At 44.4% G+C, this 22,448-nt stretch overlaps 2 protein-coding genes across 2 annotated transcripts in view; one reads left to right on the plus strand and one right to left on the minus strand.

The window, feature by feature from the left end:
- The window catches only part of LOC127918957 (glutaredoxin 3-like), a 35,928-nt gene extending 21,223 nt beyond the window's left edge, over positions 1-14,705 (minus strand). The window contains 3 exon segments of the mRNA XM_052502255.1: positions 2,127-2,201; positions 13,368-13,476; positions 14,539-14,705. Of these exon segments, the coding sequence (XP_052358215.1) occupies positions 2,127-2,201; positions 13,368-13,476; positions 14,539-14,603 (249 nt within the window). The 5' untranslated portion in view covers positions 14,604-14,705.
- A 1,445-nt stretch (positions 14,706-16,150) lies between these two features.
- Positions 16,151-20,231, plus strand: si:ch211-221j21.3 (uncharacterized). Its single transcript, XM_052502256.1, has 4 exons — positions 16,151-16,613; positions 17,273-17,413; positions 18,030-18,083; positions 19,026-20,231. The coding sequence occupies exons 1-4, from the start codon at positions 16,539-16,541 to the stop codon at positions 19,053-19,055; spliced, it is 300 nt and encodes a 99-aa protein (XP_052358216.1). The 5' UTR covers positions 16,151-16,538; the 3' UTR covers positions 19,056-20,231.
- The last annotated feature ends 2,217 nt before the right edge of the window (positions 20,232-22,448 follow it).

The raw sequence follows: 22,448 nt of genomic DNA on the forward strand, positions 1-22,448 counted from the left end.
TCAGACCCGGGTCTCACGGTGAGTCTCTTTCAGACCCGGGTCTCACGGTGAGTCTCTTTCAGACCCGGGTCTCACGGTGAGTCTCTTTCAGACCCGGGTCTCACGGTGAGTCCCTTTCAGACCTGGGTCTCACGCCGAGTCCCTTTCAGACCTGGGTCTCACGCCGAGTCCCTTTCAGACCTGGGTCTCACGGTGAGTCCCTTTCAGACCTGGGTCTCACGCCGAGTCCCTTTCAGACCTGGGTCTCACGCCGAGTCCCTTTCAGACCTGGGTCTCACGCCGAGTCCCTTTCAGACCTGGGTCTCACGGTGAGTCTCTTTCAGACCTGGGTCTCACGGTGAGTCCCTTTCAGACCTGGGTCTCACGGTGAGTCTCTTTCAGACCTGGGTCTCACGGTGAGTCCCTTTCAGACCTGGGTCTCACGGTGAGTCTCTTTCAGACCTGGGTCTCACTGTGAGTCCCGTTCAGACGGTGAAGCATTCTACCTTCTCTACCTGCTCTACTATTACTGAACCTCAATTCCAATCCAAGTTCTAATCCCCGAGCTGACAAGGTACAAATCTGTCGTTCTGCCCCTGAACAAGGCAGTTTAACCCACTGTTCCTAGACCAGTTAACCCACTGTTCCTAGACCAGTTAACCCACTGTTCCTAGACCAGTTAACCCACTGTTCCTAGACCAGTTAACCCAGTCCAGACCAGTTAACCCACTGTTCCTAGACCAGTTAACCCACCTAGACCAGTTAACCCACTGTTCCTAGACCAGTTAACCCACTGTTCCTAGACCAGTTAACCCACTGTTCCTAGACCAGTTAACCCACTGTTCCTAGACCAGTTAACCCACTGTTCCTAGACCAGTTAACCCACTGTTCCTAGACCAGTTAACCCACTGTTCCTAGACCAGTTAACCCACTGTTCCTAGACCAGTTAACCCACTGTTCCTAGACCAGTTAACCCACTGTTCCTAGACCAGTTAACCCACTGTTCCTAGACCAGTTAACCCACTGTTCCTAGACCAGTTAACCCACTGTTCCTAGACCAGTTAACCCACTGTTCCTAGACCAGTTAACCCACTGTTCCTAGACCAGTTAACCCACTGTTCCTAGGCCGTCATTGAAAATAAGAAGTTGTTCTTTAACTGACTTGCCTCGTTAAATAAAAAGGTATAAAATAAAAAACAGGATGCACCTGAGCTCAATTGAGTCTCATAACAAAGGGTCTGAATACTTATGAAAATAAGTTAATTAATTCTTTGCATTTTTTAATATAAATGTGTAAAAATGTTTGAACGTGTTTTTGCTTTATTATACAGTGTAGATTGACGTGTAGATTGACGTGTAGATTGACGAGGAAAACAAATAATGCTGGTCTTTCTCTGCTATTAGTCCAACTGTTAACGACGATGACGTAGCGGTGAAGAGTCGACCCCAAAATAAGTTGATTCCTTGACTCCTTGCATGTCGACTCCTATTTCAGGGGGTGTCAAGCTTCAATTCCGCCAGGAATCGACTGAGGACAGACGATTTTTACGCGTTACAGCACTCGACGGTCCCGTTCTGTGAGCTTGTGTGGTCTACCACTTCACGGCTGAGCCGTTGTTGCTCCTAGACGTTTCCACATCTCAATGACAGCACTTACAGTTGACCGGGGGCAGCTCTAGCAGGGCAGAAATGTGACCAACTGACTTGTTGGAAAGGTGACATTCTATGATGGTGCCACATTGAAAGTCACTGAGCTCTTCAGTAAGGCCATTCTACTGCCATGTTTGTCTATGGAGATTGCATGGCTGTGTGCTTGATTTTATACACCTGTCAGCAACTTTTGGCCAAGTATTATTAAAGAAGAGGAAGGTCGGGACTGATGTAATAAGACTCACCTTAAAGAAGAGGAAGGTCGGGACTGAGGTAATAAGACTCACCTTAAAGAAGAGGAAGGTCGGGACTGAGGTAATAAGACTCACCTTAAAGAAGAGGAAGGTCGGGACTGAGGTAATAAGACTCACCTTAAAGAAGAGGAAGGTCGGGACTGAGGTAATAAGACTCACCTTAAAGAAGAGGAAGGTCGGGACTGAGGTAATAAGACTCACCTTAAAGAAGAGGAAGGTCGGGACTGAGGTAATAAGACTCACCTTAAAGAAGAGGAAGGTCGGGACTGAGGTAATCTCATATTTCTCTGATACCTCTGGCACTGCTTCTGCCTCCAGCTGTAAGACAGAGAGAAGGGAAGGAGGGAAGAAGGGGAGGAGGGAGAGAGAGGAGGGAAGGAGGGAGGAAGGGAAGAGGAAGGGAGAGAGAGATGGAGTGAATGAGGGAGGAAGGGAAGAGGAAGGGAGAGAGAGATGGAGTGAATGAGGGAGGAAGGGAAGAGGAAGGGAGAGAGAGATGGAGTGAATGAGGGAGGAAGGGAAGAGGAAGGGAGAGAGAGATGGAGTGAATGAGGGAGGAAGGGAGAGAGAGATGGAGTGAATGAGGGAGGAAGGGAGAGAGAGATGGAGTGAATGAGGGAGGAAGGGAGAGAGAGATGGAGTGAATGAGGGAGGAAGGGAGAGAGAGATGGAGTGAATGAGGGAGGAAGGGAAGAGGAAGGAGAGAGAGATGGAGTGAATGAGGGAGGAAGGGAAGAGGAAAGGAGAGAGAGATGGAGTGAATGAGGGAGGAAGGGAAGAGGAAAGGAGAGAGAGATGGAGTGAATGAGGGAGGAAGGGAAGAGGAAGGGAGAGAGAGATGGAGTGAATGAGGGAGGAAGGGAAGAGGAAAGGAGAGAGAGATGGAGTGAATGAGGGAGGAAGGGAAGAGGAAGGGAGAGAGAGATGGAGTGAATGAGGGAGGAAGGGAAGAGGAAAGGAGAGAGAGATGGAGTGAATGAGGGAGGAAGGGAAGAGGAAGGGAGAGAGAGATGGAGTGAATGAGGGATGATCCACATAAATGTTGATACCCCTCTTTGTTCCCTTTCCAAGCCATCAAACAATGTCTGCATCCACACATGAAGAACCCCACTGCACCCTGCTGAGTTTCCCCTCAACACTGGGTTTATTTAGCCAGGAGGCATCACCCTTCAGGGAGAAAATAAAGCACACATTCACCACTTTGATATGTCTAACAAGCAAGACAAATGAGAGAGCAGAACAGCACCATCTCCTGCTCTGCTCGGGGTGCTGTGATCTATGATTGGTGATGGATAGTTGCTTTGTTCTTGACAGTGGTAATCCACCAGGATCAAATTAAAGGAACTAGTGTGGACCACACACACCTCAAACTAACAGAGGAATCAAAATAGTTCCAAGTTTTCATTGACTTTAAAATCATTAAATATATATATATATATTTCTCACATGTTCAGGTCAATTCAATGTGTAAAAAAGAAAACAATAAGGCTCCATGTGAGGAAACACACTGATGTTTCTGATATCAACAGGGGGTTAAGTTAGCTACCGTGCTACACCGGAGCACCACACAAACAGGGGGTTAAGTTAGCTACCGTGCTACACCGGAGCACCACACAAACAGGGGGTTAAGTTAGCTACCGTGCTACACCGGAGCACCACACAAACAGGGGGTTAAGTTAGCTACCGTGCTACACCGGAGCACCACACAAACAGGGGGTTAAGTTAGCTACCGTGCTACACCGGAGCACCACACAAACAGGGGGTTAAGTTAGCTACCGTGCTACACCGGAGCACCACACAAACAGGGGGTTAAGTTAGCTACCGTCCTACACCGGAGCACCACACAAACAGGGGGTTAAGTTAGCTACCGTCCTACACCGGAGCACCACACAAACAGGGGGTTAAGTTAGCTACCGTGCTACACCGGAGCACCACACAAACAGGGGGTTAAGTTAGCTACCGTCCTACACCGGAGCACCACACAAACAGGGGTTAAGTTAGCTACCGTGCTACACCGGAGCACCACACAAACAGGGGTTAAGTTAGCTACCGTGCTACACCGGAGCACCACACAAACAGGGGGTTAAGTTAGCTACCGTGCTACACCGGAGCACTACACAAACAGGGGTTAAGTTAGCTACCGTCCTACACCGGAGCACCACACAAACAGGGGTTAAGTTAGCTACCGTCCTACACCGGAGCACCACACAAACAGGGGTTAAGTTAGCTACCGTCCTACACCGGAGCACCACACAAACAGGGGTTAAGTTAGCTACCGTGCTACACCGGAGCACCACACAAACAGGGGGTTAAGTTAGCTACCGTCCTACACCGGAGCACTACACAAACAGGGGGTTAAGTTAGCTACCGTCCTACACCGGAGCACCACACAAACAGGGGGTTAAGTTAGCTACCGTGCTACACCGGAGCACCACACAAACAGGGGGTTAAGTTAGCTACCGTCCTACACCGGAGCACCACACAAACAGGGGGTTAAGTTAGCTACCGTCCTACACCGGAGCACCACACAAACAGGGGGTTAAGTTAGCTACCGTCCTACACCGGAGCACCACACAAACAGGGGGTTAAGTTAGCTACCGTCCTACACCGGAGCACCACACAAACAGGGGGTTAAGTTAGCTACCGTCCTACACCGGAGCACCACACAAACAGGGGGTTAAGTTAGCTACCGTCCTACACCGGAGCACCACACAAACAGGGGGTTAAGTTAGCTACCGTCCTACACCGGAGCACCACACAAACAGGGGGTTAAGTTAGCTACCGTCCTACACCGGAGCACCACACAAACAGGGGTTAAGTTAGCTACCGTCCTACACCGGAGCACCACACAAACAGGGGGTTAAGTTAGCTACCGTCCTACACCGGAGCACCACACAAACAGGGGGTTAAGTTAGCTACCGTCCTACACCGGAGCACCACACAAACAGGGGGTTAAGTTAGCTACCGTCCTACACCGGAGCACCACACAAACAGGGGGTTAAGTTAGCTACCGTCCTACACCGGAGCACTACACAAACAGGGGGTTAAGTTAGCTACCGTCCTACACCGGAGCACCACACAAACAGGGGGTTAAGTTAGCTACCGTCCTACACCGGAGCACCACACAAACAGGGGGTTAAGTTAGCTACCGTCCTACACCGGAGCACCACACAAACCGTCCTACACCGGAGGCACCACACAAACAGGGGTTAAGTTAGCTACCGTCCTACACCGGAGCACCACACAAACAGGGGGTTAAGTTAGCTACCGTCCTACACTGGAGCACCACACAAACAGGGGGTTAAGTTAGCTACCGTCCTACACCGGAGCACCACACAAACAGGGGGTTAAGTTAGCTACCGTCCTACACTGGAGCACCACACAAACAGGGGGTTAAGTTAGCTACCGTCCTACACTGGAGCACTACACAAACAGGGGGTTAAGTTAGCTACCGTCCTACACTGGAGCACTACACAAACAGGGGGTTAAGTTAGCTACCGTCCTACACTGGAGCACCACACAAACAGGGGGTTAAGTTAGCTACCGTCCTACACCGGAGCACCACAAACAGGGGGTTAAGTTAGCTACCGTCCTACACCGGAGCACCACACAAACAGGGGGTTAAGTTAGCTACCGTCCTACACCGGAGCACCACACAAACAGGGGGTTAAGTTAGCTACCGTCCTACACCGGAGCACCACACAAACAGGGGGTTAAGTTAGCTACCGTCCTACACCGGAGCACCACACAAACAGGGGGTTAAGTTAGCTACCGTCCTACACCGGAGCACCACACAAACAGGGGGTTAAGTTAGCTACCGTCCTACACTGGAGCACCACACAAACAGGGGTTTTGAAGGCTTGTAATTTCACCATGAATTTCCAGAACCCCCAGGCAGAGGAAAGAAAACAAACATTGATGCACAAACTGACCCAGAGAGATTGTTCAATCATATTTAGCGAGCACATATTGTAATCCATAAATCACTGACCCCGGGGTTGTCGCAGCCAGCCATTACAGACGTCCCTTATTTCCTGCCTGAACTCTGCTGCTGGTGCTCTGATCCCATGAGCCATTATGGCTGACAGACACTTATAGGCCATGTGAACACAACCTACATCAACGCAGTGAAATACTGCTATGAGAATGGAAACACACAGACACTTATAGGCCATGTGAACACAACCTACATCAACGCAGTGAAATACTGCTATGAGAATGGAAACACAGACACTTATAGGCCATGTGAACACAACCTACATCAACGCAGTGAAATACTGCTATGAGAATGGAAACACAGACACTTATAGGCCATGTGAACACAACCTACATCAACGCAGTGAAATACTGCCATGAGAATGGAAACACAGACACTTATAGGCCATGTGAACACAACCTACATCAACGCAGTGAAATACTGCTAGAATGAGACACTTATAATGGAAACTACACAGACAGTGAAATACTTATAGGCCACACTTATAGGCCATGAACACACCTACATCAACGCAGTGAAATACTGCTATGAGAATGGAAACACAGACACTTATAGGCCATGTGAACACAACCTACATCAACGCAGTGAAATACTGCTATGAGAATGGAAACACAGACACTTATAGGCCATGTGAACACAACCTACATCAACGCAGTGAAATACTGCTATGAGAATGGAAACACAGACACTTATAGGCCATGTGAACACAACCTACATCAACGCAGTGAAATACTGCTATGAGAATGGAAACACAGACACTTATAGGCCATGTGAACACAACCTACATCAACGCAGTGAAATACTGCTATGAGAATGGAAACACAGACACTTATAGGCCATGTGAACACAACCTACATCAACGCAGTGAAATACTGCTATGAGAATGGAAACACAGACACTTATAGGCCATGTGAACACAACCTACATCAACGCAGTGAAATACTGCTATGAGAATGGAAACACAGACACTTATAGGCCATGTGAACACAACCTACATCAACGCAGTGAAATACTGCTATGAGAATGGAAACACAGACACTTATAGGCCATGTGAACACAACCTACATCAACGCAGTGAAATACTGCTATGAGAATGGAAACACAGACACTTATAGGCCATGTGAACACAACCTACATCAACGCAGTGAAATACTGCTATGAGAATGGAAACACAGACACTTATAGGCCATGTGAACACAACCTACATCAACGCAGTGAAATACTGCTATGAGAATGGAAACACAGACACTTGAACATAGGCCATGCCATGAACACAACCTACATCAACGCAGTGAAATACTGCTATGAGAATGGAAACACAGACACTTATAGGCCATGTGAACACAACCTACATCAACGCAGTGAAATACTGCTATGAGAATGGAAACACAGACACTTATAGGCCATGTGAACACAACCTACATCAACGCAGTGAAATACTGCTATGAGAATGGAAACACAGACACTTATAGGCCATGTGAACACAACCTACATCAACGCAGTGAAATACTGCTATGAGAATGGAAACACAGACACTTATAGGCCATGTGAACACAACCTACATCAACGCAGTGAAATACTGCTATGAGAATGGAAACACAGACACTTATAGGCCATGTGAACACAACCTACATCAACGCAGTGAAATACTGCTATGAGAATGGAAACACAGACACTTATAGGCCATGTGAACACAACCTACATCAACGCAGTGAAATACTGCTATGAGAATGGAAACACAGACACTTATAGGCCATGTGAACACAACCTACATCAACGCAGTGAAATACTGCTATGAGAATGGAAACACAGACACTTATAGGCCATGTGAACACAACCTACATCAACGCAGTGAAATACTGCTATGAGAATGGAAACACAGACACTTATAGGCCATGTGAACACAACCTACATCAACGCAGTGAAATACTGCTATGAGAATGGAAACACAGACACTTATAGGCCATGTGAACACAACCTACATCAACGCAGTGAAATACTGCTATGAGAATGGAAACACAGACACTTATAGGCCATGTGAACACAACCTACATCAACGCAGTGAAATACTGCTATGAGAATGGAAACACAGACACTTATAGGCCATGTGAACACAACCTACATCAACGCAGTGAAATACTGCTATGAGAATGGAAACACAGACACTTATAGGCCATGTGAACACAACCTACATCAACGCAGTGAAATACTGCTATGAGAATGGAAACACAGACACTTATAGGCCATGTGAACACAACCTACATCAACGCAGTGAAATACTGCTATGAGAATGGAAACACAGACACTTATAGGCCATGTGAACACAACCTACATCAACGCAGTGAAATACTGCTATGAGAATGGAAACACAGACACTTATAGGCCATGTGAACACAACCTACATCAACGCAGTGAAATACTGCTATGAGAATGGAAACACAGACACTTATAGGCCATGTGAACACAACCTACATCAACGCAGTGAAATACTGCTATGAGAATGGAAACACAGACACTTATAGGCCATGTGAACACAACCTACATCAACGCAGTGAAATACTGCTATGAGAATGGAAACACAGACACTTATAGGCCATGTGAACACAACCTACATCAACGCAGTGAAATACTGCTATGAGAATGGAAACACAGACACTTATAGGCCATGTGAACACAACCTACATCAACGCAGTGAAATACTGCTATGAGAATGGAAACACAGACACTTATAGGCCATGTGAACACAACCTACATCAACGCAGTGAAATACTGCTATGAGAATGGAAACACAGACACTTATAGGCCATGTGAACACAACCTACATCAACGCAGTGAAATACTGCTATGAGAATGGAAACACAGACACTTATAGGCCATGTGAACACAACCTACATCAACGCAGTGAAATACTGCTATGAGAATGGAAACACAGACACTTATAGGCCATGTGAACACAACCTACATCAACGCAGTGAAATACTGCTATGAGAATGGAAACACAGACACTTATAGGCCATGTGAACACAACCTACATCAACGCAGTGAAATACTGCTATGAGAATGGAAACACAGACACTTATAGGCCATGTGAACACAACCTACATCAACGCAGTGAAATACTGCTATGAGAATGGAAACACAGACACTTATAGGCCATGTGAACACAACCTACATCAACGCAGTGAAATACTGCTATGAGAATGGAAACACAGACACTTATAGGCCATGTGAACACAACCTACATGTGAACACAGGACCTAATTAACGCAGTGAAATACTGCTATGAGAATGGAAACACAGACACTTATAGGCCATGTGAACACAACCTACATCAACGCAGTGAAATACTGCTATGAGAATGGAAACACAGACACTTATAGGCCATGTGAACACAGACACCTACATCAACGCAGTGAAATACTGCTATGAGAATGGAAACACAGACACTTATAGGCCATGTGAACACAACCTACATCAACGCAGTGAAATACTGCTATGAGAATGGAAACACATAGGCCACTTATAGGCCATGGTGAACACAACCTACATCAACGCAGTGAAATACTGCTATGAGAATGGAAACACAGACACTTATAGGCCATGTGAACACAACCTACATCAACGCAGTGAAATACTGCTATGAGAATGGAAACACAGACACTTATAGGCCATGTGAACACAACCTACATCAACGCAGTGAAATACTGCTATGAGAATGGAAACACAGACACTTATAGGCCATGTGAACACAACCTACATCAACGCAGTGAAATACTGCTATGAGAATGGAAACACAGACACTTATAGGCCATGTGAACACAACCTACATCAACGCAGTGAAATACTGCTATGAGAATGGAAACACAGACACTTATAGGCCATGTGAACACAACCTACATCAACGCAGTGAAATACTGCTATGAGAATGGAAACACAGACACTTATAGGCCATGTGAACACAACCTACATCAACGCAGTGAAATACTGCTATGAGAATGGAAACACAGACACTTATAGGCCATGTGAACACAACCTACATCAACGCAGTGAAATACTGCTATGAGAATGGAAACACAGACACTTATAGGCCATGTGAACACAACCTACATCAACGCAGTGAAATACTGCTATGAGAATGGAAACACATAGACACTGAATATTTATAGTGAAACGCTTGTTTCCATGTGACCCGGGTAAGAACAGTGCTATTGATTGGTTAGAGACAAGCTAGGCTGGTACAGGAACTGCAGACTCCTTTTGGAATATGTAGGAATATTGTTCATCATTTGGAAGAGAGAAAAACAACTTGAAACACAAATTAAGAAAAAAAGCTGTTTTACAGTGTACAATATGTAGGATCAAATATCAATCTACTGCTCGTCTAACTATTTATATATTCTTAATTCCATTCCTTTACTTCTGTGTGTTGTGTGTATTTGTTGTGAAATTGTTCAGATATTACTGCACTGTTGGGAGCAAGAAACACAAGCATTTCGCTACACCCGCAATAACATCTGCTAAACATGTGTATTGTGACAAATAACATTTGACAAATAGCATGTGATTTAAAATGACACCATATTCCCTTATATAGTTTTAGTGTACAACATTGCACCTGTGGGCTCTGGTCAAAAGCAGTGAACTATGAACGGAATTCTACATCTCTTCAGAATACTCTAAAATCTCTAAATAACTCTGCACATGCTTTGGTTATACCCAACTTGCCAACTACCATCAGAACCTAATTTCCTGGTACTCAGGGCTCTACTGTCCCTCCGTCAGGTCCTAATGGCCTGGTACTTAGGGCTCTACTGTCCCTCCGACAGGTCCTAATACTCAGGGCTCTACTGTCCCTCCGTCAGGTCCTAATGGCCTGGTACTTAGGGCTCTACTGTCCCTCCGACAGGTCCTAATGGCCTGGTACTCAGGGCTCTATTGTCCCTCCGTCAGGTCCTAATGGCCTGGTACTCAGGGCTCTGCTGTCCCTCCGTCAGGTCCTAATGGCCTGGTACTCAGGGCTCTATTGTTCCTCCGTCAGGTCCTAATGGCCTGGTACTCAGGGCTCTACTGTCCCTCCGTCAGGTCCTAATGGCCTGGTACTCAGGGCTCTACTGTCCCTCCGTCAGGTCCTAATGGCCTGGTACTCAGGGCTCTACTGTCCCTCCGTCAGGTCCTAATGGCCTGGTACTCAGGGCTCTACTGTCCCTCCGTCAGGTCCTAATGGCCTGGTACTCAGGGCTCTACTGTCCCTCCGTCAGGTCCTAATGGCCTGGTACTCAGGGCTCTACTGTCCCTCCATCAGGTCCTAATGGCCTGGAACTCAGGGCTCTACTGTCCCTCCATCAGGTCCTAATGGCCTGGTACTCAGGGCTCTACTGTCCCTCCGTCAGGTCCTAATGGCCTGGTACTCAGGGCTCTATTGTCCCCCCCATCAGGTCCTAATGGCCTGGTACTCAGGGCTCTACTGTCCCCCCATCAGGTCCTAATGTCCTGGTACTCAGGGCTCTACTGTCCCTCCATCAGGTCCTAATGGCCTGGTACTCAGGGCTCTACTGTCCCCCCATCAGGTCCTAATGGCCTGGTACTCAGGGCTCTATTGTCCCCCCATCAGGTCCTAATGTCCTGGTACTCAGGGCTCTATTGTCCCCCCCATCGGGTCCTAATGGCCTGGTACTCAGGGCTCTACTGTCCCCCCATCAGGTCCTAATGTCCTGGTACTCAGGGCTCTATTGTCCTCCCCATCAGGTCCTAATGGCCTGGTACTCAGGGCTCTACTGTCCCCCCATCAGGTCCTAAGGGCCTGGTACTCAGGGCTCTATTGTTCCTCTAACCACTCAGATATCAATGCAAATGAAATCTAACATTACAGCCAACACTTATCATTAAAACAGAAGGCCTATCTTACTGTTAAAACTCACCTCACTGTGATGATCAATTTGAAGAAAGAAGTTCAACAGCAGGTTGAAACACTGTAAAAACCTGATTTTTGTGGATGTTGTTTCAAAGCCTAACAACAACGAAACTGACAGAGCTTTCTAAGGTGATGAATCATTCAAAAACACTCACATGTATATTAAATGTTATGCCTATAGGCTTATGAGCCCAGGCCCCCCCCCCCAAAAAAAAAAATTATAACAATTAAAATAATGATTGTGCCATCGCCTACTGCATATTACAATGGCAGAAAAACAGTATTTTTTTAACCTGATTTAAGATATCTTGGGTACATAATTGGTCTCGTCTAAACTCCAACAGAATTGAAGTAATGTCCTGTGAGTGTAGGTTGTATTATGATGCATACTGGTGGTCCGGTTACCTGATGCTACACTCCAAAATGTTCTGTCCATGACTCTGGGAGAGAACGTATCGCCCTCAGCTACCCTGGGGCGGCAGGGTAGCCTAGTGGTTAGAGCGTGTGACTAGTAACCGGAAGGTTGCGAGTTCAAACCCCCGAGCTGACAAGGTACAAATCTGTCGTTCTGCCCCTGAACAGGCAGTTAACCCACTGTTCCCAGGCCGTCATTGAAAATAACTGACTTGCCTGGTTAAATAAAGGTAAAATAAAATCAAAAAAGTGATCAAACGATGCTTCGGATATTGATGATGCACTTCTGAAAAAAGAGATACGACACACTGTGCTTCATAGTTAGCTGCTATGCGATTTCGACTCAGAAGCTCCTGTATCCAATTCAACATCACTACATGTGACACATACTATACCTTGTGATGTGTATCAGGCATCATGTAACCTCCATCACAAGGTATAGTATGTGTATCAGGCATCATGTAACCTCCATCACAAGGTATCACAACAAGGTATAGAATGTGTCAGGCTGTAACCTCCATCACAAGGTATAGTATAGTCATGTAACCTCCATCACAAGGTATAATATGTGTATCAGGCATCATGTAACCTCCATCACAAGGTATAGTATGTGTATCAGGCATCATGTAACCTCCATCACAAGGTATAGTATGTGTATCAGGCATCATGTAACCTCCATCACAAGGTATAGTATGTGTATCAGGCATCATGTAACCTCCATCACAAGGTATAGTATGTGTATCAGGCATCATGTAACCTCCATCACAAGGTATAGTATGTGTATCAGGCATCATGTAACCTCCATCACAAGGTATAGTATGTGTATCAGGCATCATGTAACCTCCATCACAAGGTATAGTATGTGTATCAGGCATCATGTAACCTCCATCACAAGGTATAGTATGTGTATCAGGCATCATGTAACCTCCATCACAAGGTATAGTATGTGTATCAGGCATCGTGTAACCTCCATCACAAGGTATAGTATGTGTATCAGGCATCATGTAACCTCCATCACAAGGTATAGTATGTGTATCAGGCATCATGTAACCTCCATCACAAGGTATAGTATGTGTATCAGGCATCGTGTAACCTCCATCACAAGGTATAAGTATGTGTATCAGGCATCACGTAACCTCCATCACAAGGTATAAGTACGTACCTTGATAAACATGGTGTGTTTGTTCTCCTTTGCCAGCTCTCCCATCACATCGTTCATCTGACTGCACTGAGGGGCCCATGCTGCCTGGAAGTGGACCACCGTCAAGAACCTGCTGGAACAGAGAAGTCCCATTAGATTGGAACGGTGATGTTGAGTTGGTCAGTGATCTCGTGTATGATCATCGTTGTATGGGAAGTAAAGAATGAACGGGTGTCAGTTAGCTCGGCCTATTGATGGTAGAGAGTAGATGGCACGTGTGCATGCATGTCCTACATCTTTAGTGCACCGGTGAGGCTCAAGGAAGAGACAGGGGTCAGATCTCAGCATAGCAATAGGTCTAAAATAGCACAACTTTATAAGTGACCCACAGATTCACATGATAAAGATGTAGGACATGCATGCACACGTGCCAGCTACTGTCTACCATCAATAGGCCGAGCTAACTGACATACATTAATTCTTACTTCCCATAAACTGATGATCATGCCCAAGATCACTGACCAACTGAACATCACATGACTAGGACACTGGATCACAACATGTCTTCTGGAATTAAACATTATTTTTATAGCCTACTTGGAAATGATGGATTTCAAAAGCACAATAACTGAATGGACCTAATTCTGAAATGGGCAGACACCTGATGTTATGTAGGATAACAGTAGTCATGTCTGATAAAGGGAGGGTAATCTCTCCCTTTCATATAAGGGCTAAACCTAACGTTACATTATCAGGCATATAATATAATGTCTGCCTAATAGAAAAGCTCGCCTTGCCCTGCCATATCGTGACAAGAAACCCACATGAGTTCAAGACACATGAGCCTGACTGTTTATATCAGGTGACACACATCAGCATGTATTACAATGATCAATTGCATTCACACCATGTACAATAAACATGTGTGTTATTAGCTAGCATGCAAAAGCAAATATCCGCTTAAAAATAGCTAGCTAGTTAGTTGCACTTTCATTTGGAGCAACTAGACAACATTAGCTAGTTATCATTCCCTCTAACATGGGGATGCTACATCACGCTAGCTAACGCTACATTTCGATATAACAGGAAAAGTAGCCGTCGCAGTAAGCTAAATATCACACGGGGCCTATTTGAATGATACTCATTCAATGGCTAATGGCTTCAATGTCATGTTATGAAATGATACACATACTTGCCAGCCTTTGATAGCAAGTCCTCAAACTGCTGCGAGGATGTTACCTCCACAAAGGTCGCCATGTTTTCAGACGTGTGTAATCGCTCACCGAGTGATTGTGTTCTATGTGGATTTCCAGAAGACACAAACCTTACTGTTCTTTCAGACGTGTGTAATCGCTCACCGAGTGATTGTGTTCTATGTGGATTTCCAGAAGACACAAACCTTACTGTTCTTTCAGACGTGTGTAATCGCTCACCGAGTGATTGTGTTCTATGTGGATTTCCAAGAAGACACAAACCTTACTGTTCCTTCAGACGTGTGTAATCGCTCACCGAGTGATTGTGATGTGATTGTGTTCTATGCTCACCGAATGATTGTTTCTATGTGGATTTCAAGAAGACACAAACCTTACTGTTCTTTCAGACATGTGTAATGCTAATGATTGTGTTCTATGTGGATTTCCAGCTCACCGACTGTTCCTTGATTGTGTTCTATTGTGGATTTCCAGCTGATTACAAACCTTACTGTTCCTTCAGACGTGTGTAATCGCTCACCGAGTGATTGTGTTCTATGTGGATTTCAAGAAGACACAAACCTTACTGTTCTTTCAGATTTCACTGAGTGATTGTGTTCTATGTGATTTCCAGAAGACACAAACCTTACTGTTCCTTCAGACTGAGTGATTGTGTGTGATTGTGTTAATCGTTCTCACCGAGTGATTGTGTTCTATGTGGATTTCCAAGAAGACACAAAACTGTTCTTTCCGTGTGTAATTACGAGTGATTGTGTTCTTTCAGACTGTTCCTTCAGACGTGTGTAATCGCTCACCGAGTGATTGTGTTCTATGTGGATTTCCAGCTGATTACAAACCTTACTGTTCCTTCACAAACGAGTGATTGTGTTCTATGTGGATTTACTGTTACTGTTCTTCAGACGTGTGTAATCGCTCACCGAGTGATTGTGTTCTATGTGGATTTCCAAGAAGACACAAACCTTACTGTTCTTTCAGACGTGTGTAATCGCTCACCGAGTGATTCTGTTCTATGTGGATTTCCAGCTGATACAAACCTTACTGTTTATGCTTGTTAACGCTGAACTGAACCGGGGGGATCGGAACGCAATATCACGGTTAATATGAAAAACACAGTGAAACCCTGCGCTAGATATGAGTCTGAAAACGTACCTCCATGCAGGGGGATGGGATATGTCCCTGTACTCCAACATGCGGACTACAGTGGCATATCACATCTCATGCATGGAGGTACATTTTCCCGAACCATGTCTCACCTGGCTCCAAAGTGAATGTAACGATGACTTTGTTCCGACCCCGGTGCAGCTCAGTGTAAACAAGCTAATGGTACAGTCGGTATATTCTAGCAACTATATGGATGGAACGAGACATAACCAGCTACACAGAGTCGGTCTATGACTGATCTATGAACTAAAATGAATAACCAACATGTAAAATACAAAAATGTTATTGTTTAATTGCACAATATTGTTATAATTATAATGGAGAAAATGTGTTGAGCATGCATTTGGTAGCGGGGGGGGGTAATGTGTCCTCATATTCTACAAATAAATCAAATCAATCGTATTTAATAAAGCGCTTTTTACATCAGTCACTGTCACAAAGTGCTGTCCAGAAAGGCCCCCCGCTACTTGGAAACCGGGACGACACTTTGACGAGTCAGAAGCAGAGAAATCAAGAGGACGGTTTTCGTGTCCTTGCGGTAGAAAAGCGAACTGAAAGTGAAATAGTGAACCAGCTAACAAAGGTAGCCAGAGATTGAACCGTTTTGTAGCCACTTCTTCTCTAGTTGCAATTGAATTGATTTTTGATATCGCCGCCGGACGTTTCTGAAAAGACCTCGTTAGTATTTAACTAGTTCGCGACACTGGACGTGTTGTATATGTTTGCTTGCCATATATCTAACGTCACTGTTACCTTTGACATTGTGTTATTAAATTCAGTCGATAGATACTAAAACTAGGTGTAATAATCGTCCACAACCATGGAATATATGACACCCCTCCAGAAGAAGAGACGCCACGAAGGAGACCTTCAAACCCGGAAAGATTGCCAAGCGGTATGACGGGACCCGTCCTTATTAAAAAACTACTTTATAAAGCCTTTGAAACCCGACGTTGAATTGCATTGAACGATTAACGATGAAATTACAATTCTTATTCAACGACATTGTTGGATTGTAAGAGAGGCGGTGAGAGGAAACTTCCCTGATTCAAGCGCTCATTTCTGTCCGGAGAAGAATTCAATGCAATTCAACGTCGGGTTTCCAATGTTAAACAGTAACCTTTCGCTTTAGTGGAAACATTGTTGCTATTGGTGTATTTTTTGTAGTTTACCTAACACTAGTCTAGCTATCTGGCTATTGAAATAGCTGTCCAGTTGGCTTAGTTGCTATTTTTAGGCTAAATCAGTTAATAGTGATTTATTGGTTATCACGTGTGCATGTATTTGTGATTGCTACTCCTTTAGCTACTAACCTTTGCATGGATATTTGGTTGTATGGGAGCTATGCTAAGCTAAGCTAACTCATAGGGAACTAACGTGTTTACAAAAATGTAGAAGCACGTGTCACTATGAATACGTGCTCCACGGTCTCTCGTGAAGAAACGTTCTCTTAGTACATTAGCTAAGTGCACGCATGTCTATAAGCACTGAGCTAACTGGACCGATCATTACCTGTCACGTTACACAACTATGCTGCATTGTGTGAATCCTCAGAAACGACTGTGCAACGGAGCGGGAGTCTGCGTCCAGGTTGAACATGGCGGGATGGTGACTGACGGTGCCATGGACGCCAGCATGCAACTGCAGGGTGTCCCAAACAGCGGTGTCGGCATCAACCACCCAGCTTCTAACATGGTAGATATGCGTATTCAATTATTTTGGAATATATATATATATATATTTTTGGGGGCATATTCAATTATTTTTGGATACTTTTGTTGCTACAGTCTAGGCCTATATTTGAAAGGAGTTGGCCTCCCACATGCATTGCAGGAGTGTTTTTACGGTCCATGTTTTCCTTCTTCAATGATGATGACGCTGGAGTCGTAATTAAGGTTCATAGGTCAAGCAGTAAGGGACACTAGGCGTATCCATGACAACATGCTTCCTCAATATCTGTATCTCTATAAGGTGTAGTTAGCCTTGGCTATCTTTACGACAGTTTTTTTTCCCTCAATGCTGGTGATGTCAAGGAAGCAATAAAACTGTTTGGGAAATTGCATCTCATCCTTACCCAAGGAATGTGGCTTAGTGCCACAATGTTGACATTTTATATTTGTATAACTTTTCACTCCACTGTGGATTTGTCCTTCTGTCATAATTAGTTTTTACATTGAATAGTCGTGTCTTCTATGCAGTGTTTATCCTCAAAAATGTTTTATTGCAGAACTACAATATGACAATCCATTAAATTAATCGAGTGTAATTATTGCCGTAGTAACCCTCCAGGCTCGTGTTGTCTCTTGTACAGGTCTATGCAGTCCAAGGCAGCCAATGTTGTAATCGGTGCCTGGCAGGGGAGCCCGTAAGTAGTGTCCTGATTTTTTTCCCTGAACATATCCCAGTAGTGACTGATATCACATGTCAGTGTCGAGGCCTATAACCCAGCATTTTGGACAAGCCATCCAGAAACACCAAAACAAATGTCTCATCAGTGGCAATTGTGGATTTAACAGCTATAGCGCATATAGTCAAACATTCCTTATGCTAATATGGCATATTGTGTCTCTTACTTTGGGGACAATTGTTGCACCTGCAAAATCAAACATAATAAAAGATGCCTATTTTAGAAGGGTTGGCCCTCGGGCTAAAGAACCTACTATATTGACCATGGAGCCCTTTACTCTTCATGCTCACCTTGGGTCGAGTCGATGTCCTGGACTTTCTCATGTTAAACGGGTTAATCAGTCCCTCCAGGTTTCTGCAGTTATTTGTATTTATTTATTTATTGCTAAATCAATAATTCCTTGCGTATTATGCGGGGGCTTGTACATTTGACCAATCACTGCACTCTTTCCACGTGCAACAGTCAACTCATCGCAATGTTGTCACATAAAACCAGGCCCATCGCCCGCAGTACAGAAATAGTGCTTCCAATTTCAACCAATCGGAGTACATTTACTGCATAATATGTTTAAATGAAGCCACACATCAACAAATCTTATTCCCCCCCCTCGTCGGCTCAGTCTCACGACAAATTGGACTAAATCATAGCATATTGCCATGCAAAATGTCAGGGTTGCCGCAGCAAAATCAAGCCGTTTGCTCTGCAAAAATGCTGGAGGGGCTGATTAATGAACATGACATGGGTTCAGTCCCAGATGGCACCCTATTCCCTATATAGTGCACTACCCTATTCCCCACATAGTGCACTATATAGTGGAGAGGGTGCCATTTGGAATGCTACCATCGTGTATTTGTTTATTCCATAAAGATTACCTGTGTCACATAATGAGTCTCTTCTCAGGGCCACATTAACCACATCATGGGGTATTGATCGGTTATCGTCATGATCAGAGATCGTTTGAAGACCTGAAGGATCCTTGAGGATGAAGAGAATGATCGATTGATTGAGTGCTTGATCAAGCCATCGTGTATGTGGCTGTGAACCGTTTTATCAGTGTGCCTTGCCTTTTCTAGCTGTTATTAACCACAAGCACTGTACTGCTTCATGTATAGCCTCGCATGTTTACACTACCAAACACTGGTAAGGGGGAAATGGCTACTAACCAGACAGTAGACATGGTGATTTCATACCGTCTTACTAACATTCTGTTTGAATGGAAAGATAACCACTACAGTGTAGTCTACACACAACCATAAGGAAGGAGCCATCAAGCCACAAGTAATACTGTACCTTTACACTGTAATGTGGATACTCCTTTAAAGTCAATGGATGTATTAAATCAAATGTAATACTTATTGTCCCAGTATCAAGACTGCTTTCTAAAGCTGCCAGAAAATATACATGTAAATAGTAATATTGATAAGTAAAAACTTTTTAAAAGTTATATAATTGTTAACCTTTTTTGAAATGGATTAATCCTGTCTGCAAATATATTTTTGTGAAATAAATATTTTATATATTTTTCTAAAATGTAATTGGCTGAATATAAAAATAAGAAGTTTGTAACCAATATTTGTGCTCATCGTTTCATTTTGGATAGTGTCCTAAATTGTGTTTAATCTAATGAATATTTTCAGCCAGTTTTCAATAGTTTGATCTACACTTGAAACGTAGAGCCGTTTTGACAATGATTTGTCTGTTTCCCACTAGATTTGGTTTTGTGTCGTCCTAGAATGATTTGTCTGTTTCCCTCTAGATTTGGTTTTGTGTCGTCCTAGAATGATTTGTCTGTTTCCCACTAGATTTGGTTTTGTGTCGTCCTAGAATGATTTGTCTGTTTCCCACTAGATTTGGTTTTGTGTCGTCCTAGAATGATTTGTCTGTTTCCCACTAGATTTGGTTTTGTGTCGTCCTAGAATGATTTGTCTGTTTCCCACTAGATTTGGTTTTGTGTCGTCCTAGAATGATTTGAAGCCAGTTTCCACCTTGCCAAGCAGTGAGTTTTATAGTTGATGCTGTTAAATTTCAGGTTATGACTCAATGTAATAGTTTATTTTTAGTACAAGGAAAAACAACTTTCAATAAAGTATGATTTGATGAACAATGTGTGGACATTTAGATGTGTTTTTGTTATTCAAAAAGGTGTTTTCTATGAAGCTTATTTCCAGATGTCATCTGTTCACGGGCTGCTGCTGCCTGCTGTACATTGTGGATCTTTACCCTTCGGCAGTCTGGTATGTTTACTAGTGAATTATATGTGAACAGCATTTATTCAGCTTAATTTGAGTCTCTCTTTGAGTTTGTTTTATTCCATATTACTGCTAGCTGTGTTTGGTTCTCATGTCAGGAGGTAGCTTCTACTGTAGCTAACATCCCCATTCTTATCCATGGAGTTTAACTAGATCACACATTGTCACACATTTTCAGGCCACTAATCTATTCCAGTATTTTTCAACTCCCCTGCCTTCTAGAATGTTAGAATAGTCCGTATCCTGTCCTTTGGAACGTTAGCATGTTCTCTCTGTATCCTGTCCTTTGGAACGTTAGCATGCTCTCTCTGTATCCTGTCCTTTGGAACGTTAGCATGCTCTCTCTGTATCCTGTCCTTTGGAACGTTAGCATGCTCTCTCTGTATCCTGTCCTTTGGAACGTTAGCATGCTCTCTCTGTATCCTGTCCTTTGGAACGTTAGCATGCTCTCTCTGAATCCTGTCCTTTGGAACGTTAGAATGCTCTCTCTGCATCCTGTCCTTTGGAACGTTAGCATGCTCTCTCTGTATCCTATCCTTCTAGAACGTTAGCATGCTCTCTCTGAATCCTGTCCTTTGGAACGTTAGCATGCTCTCTCTGTATCCTGTCCTTTGGAACGTTAGCATGCTCTCTCTGTATCCTGTCCTTTGGAACGTTAGCATGCTCTCTCTGTATCCTGTCCTTTGGAACGTTAGCATGCTCTCTCTGAATCCTGTCCTTTGGAACGTTAGCATGCTCTCTCTGCATCCTGTCCTTTGGAACGTTAGCATGCTCTCTCTGCATCCTGTCCTTTGGAACGTTAGCATGCTCTCTCTGAATCCTGTCCTTTGGAACGTTAGCATGCTCTCTCTGTATCCTGTCCTTTGGAACGTTAGCATGCTCTCTCTGCATCCTGTCCTTTGGAACGTTAGCATGCTCTCTCTGTATCCTGTCCTTCTAGAACGTTAGCATGCTCTCTCTGAATCCTGTCCTTTGGAACGTTAGCATGCTCTCTCTGTATCCTGTCCTTTGGAACGTTAGCATGCTCTCTCTGTATCCTGTCCTTTGGAACGTTAGCATGCTCTCTCTGTATCCTGTCCTTTGGAACGTTAGCATGCTCTCTCTGAATCCTGTCCTTTGGAACGTTAGCATGCTCTCTCTGCATCCTGTCCTTTGGAACGTTAGCATGCTCTCTCTGTATCCTGTCCTTCTAGAACGTTAGCATGCTCTCTCTGAATCCTGTCCTTTGGAACGTTAGCATGCTCTCTCTGTATCCTATCCTTCTAGAACGTTAGCATGCTCTCTCTGTATCCTATCCTTCTAGAACGTTAGCATGCTCTCTCTGTATCCTATCCTTCTAGAACGTTAGCATGCTCTCTCTGTATCCTATCCTTCTAGAACGTTAGCATGCTCTCTCTGTATCCTATCCTTCTAGAACGTTAGCATGCTCTCTCTGTATCCTGTCCTTTGGAACGTAAGCATGCTCTCTCTGTATCCTATCCTTCTAGAACGTTAGCATGCTCTCTCTGTATCCTGTCCTTTGGAACGTTAGCATGCTCTCTCTGTATCCTATCCTTCTAGAACGTTAGCATGCTCTCTCTGTATCCTATCCTTCTAGAACGTTAGCATGCTCTCTCTGTATCCTGTCCTTTGGAACGTTAGCATGCTCTCTCTGTATCCTATCCTTCTAGAACGTTAGCATGCTCTCTCTGTATCCTGTCCTTTGGAACGTTAGCATGCTCTCTCTGTATCCTGTCCTTTGGAACGTTAGCATGCTCTCTCTGTATCCTGTCCTTTGGAACGTTAGCATGCTCTCTCTGTATCCTATCCTTCTAGAACGTTAGCATGCTCTCTCTGTATCCTGTCCTTTGGAACGTTAGCATGCTCTCTCTGTATCCTATCCTTCTAGAACGTTAGCATGCTCTCTCTGCATCCTGTCCTTTGGAACGTTAGCATGCTCTCTCTGTATCCTGTCCTTTGGAACGTTAGCATGCTCTCTCTGTATCCTGTCCTTTGGAACGTTAGCATGCTCTCTCTGTATCCTATCCTTCTAGAACGTTAGCATGTTCTCTCTGTATCCTGTCCTTTGGAACGT

The sequence above is a fragment of the Oncorhynchus keta genome, unplaced genomic scaffold, assembly GCF_023373465.1.
Source record: "Oncorhynchus keta strain PuntledgeMale-10-30-2019 unplaced genomic scaffold, Oket_V2 Un_contig_1536_pilon_pilon, whole genome shotgun sequence".
Classification (NCBI taxonomy): domain Eukaryota; kingdom Metazoa; phylum Chordata; class Actinopteri; order Salmoniformes; family Salmonidae; genus Oncorhynchus; species Oncorhynchus keta.

What these genes read in the sequence shown, in the direction of transcription:
- si:ch211-221j21.3 (XM_052502256.1), top strand. Translation starts at nt 16,539, where the DNA reads ATGGAATATATGACACCCCTCCAGAAGAAGAGACGCCACGAAGGAGAC. An exon ending in CCCGGAAAGATTGCCAAGCG is followed by an intron (nt 16,614 to 17,272) that starts GTATGACGGGAC and finishes GTGAATCCTCAG; the next exon opens with AAACGACTGTGCAACGGAGC. An exon ending in ACCACCCAGCTTCTAACATG is followed by an intron (nt 17,414 to 18,029) that starts GTAGATATGCGT and finishes TCTCTTGTACAG; the next exon opens with GTCTATGCAGTCCAAGGCAG.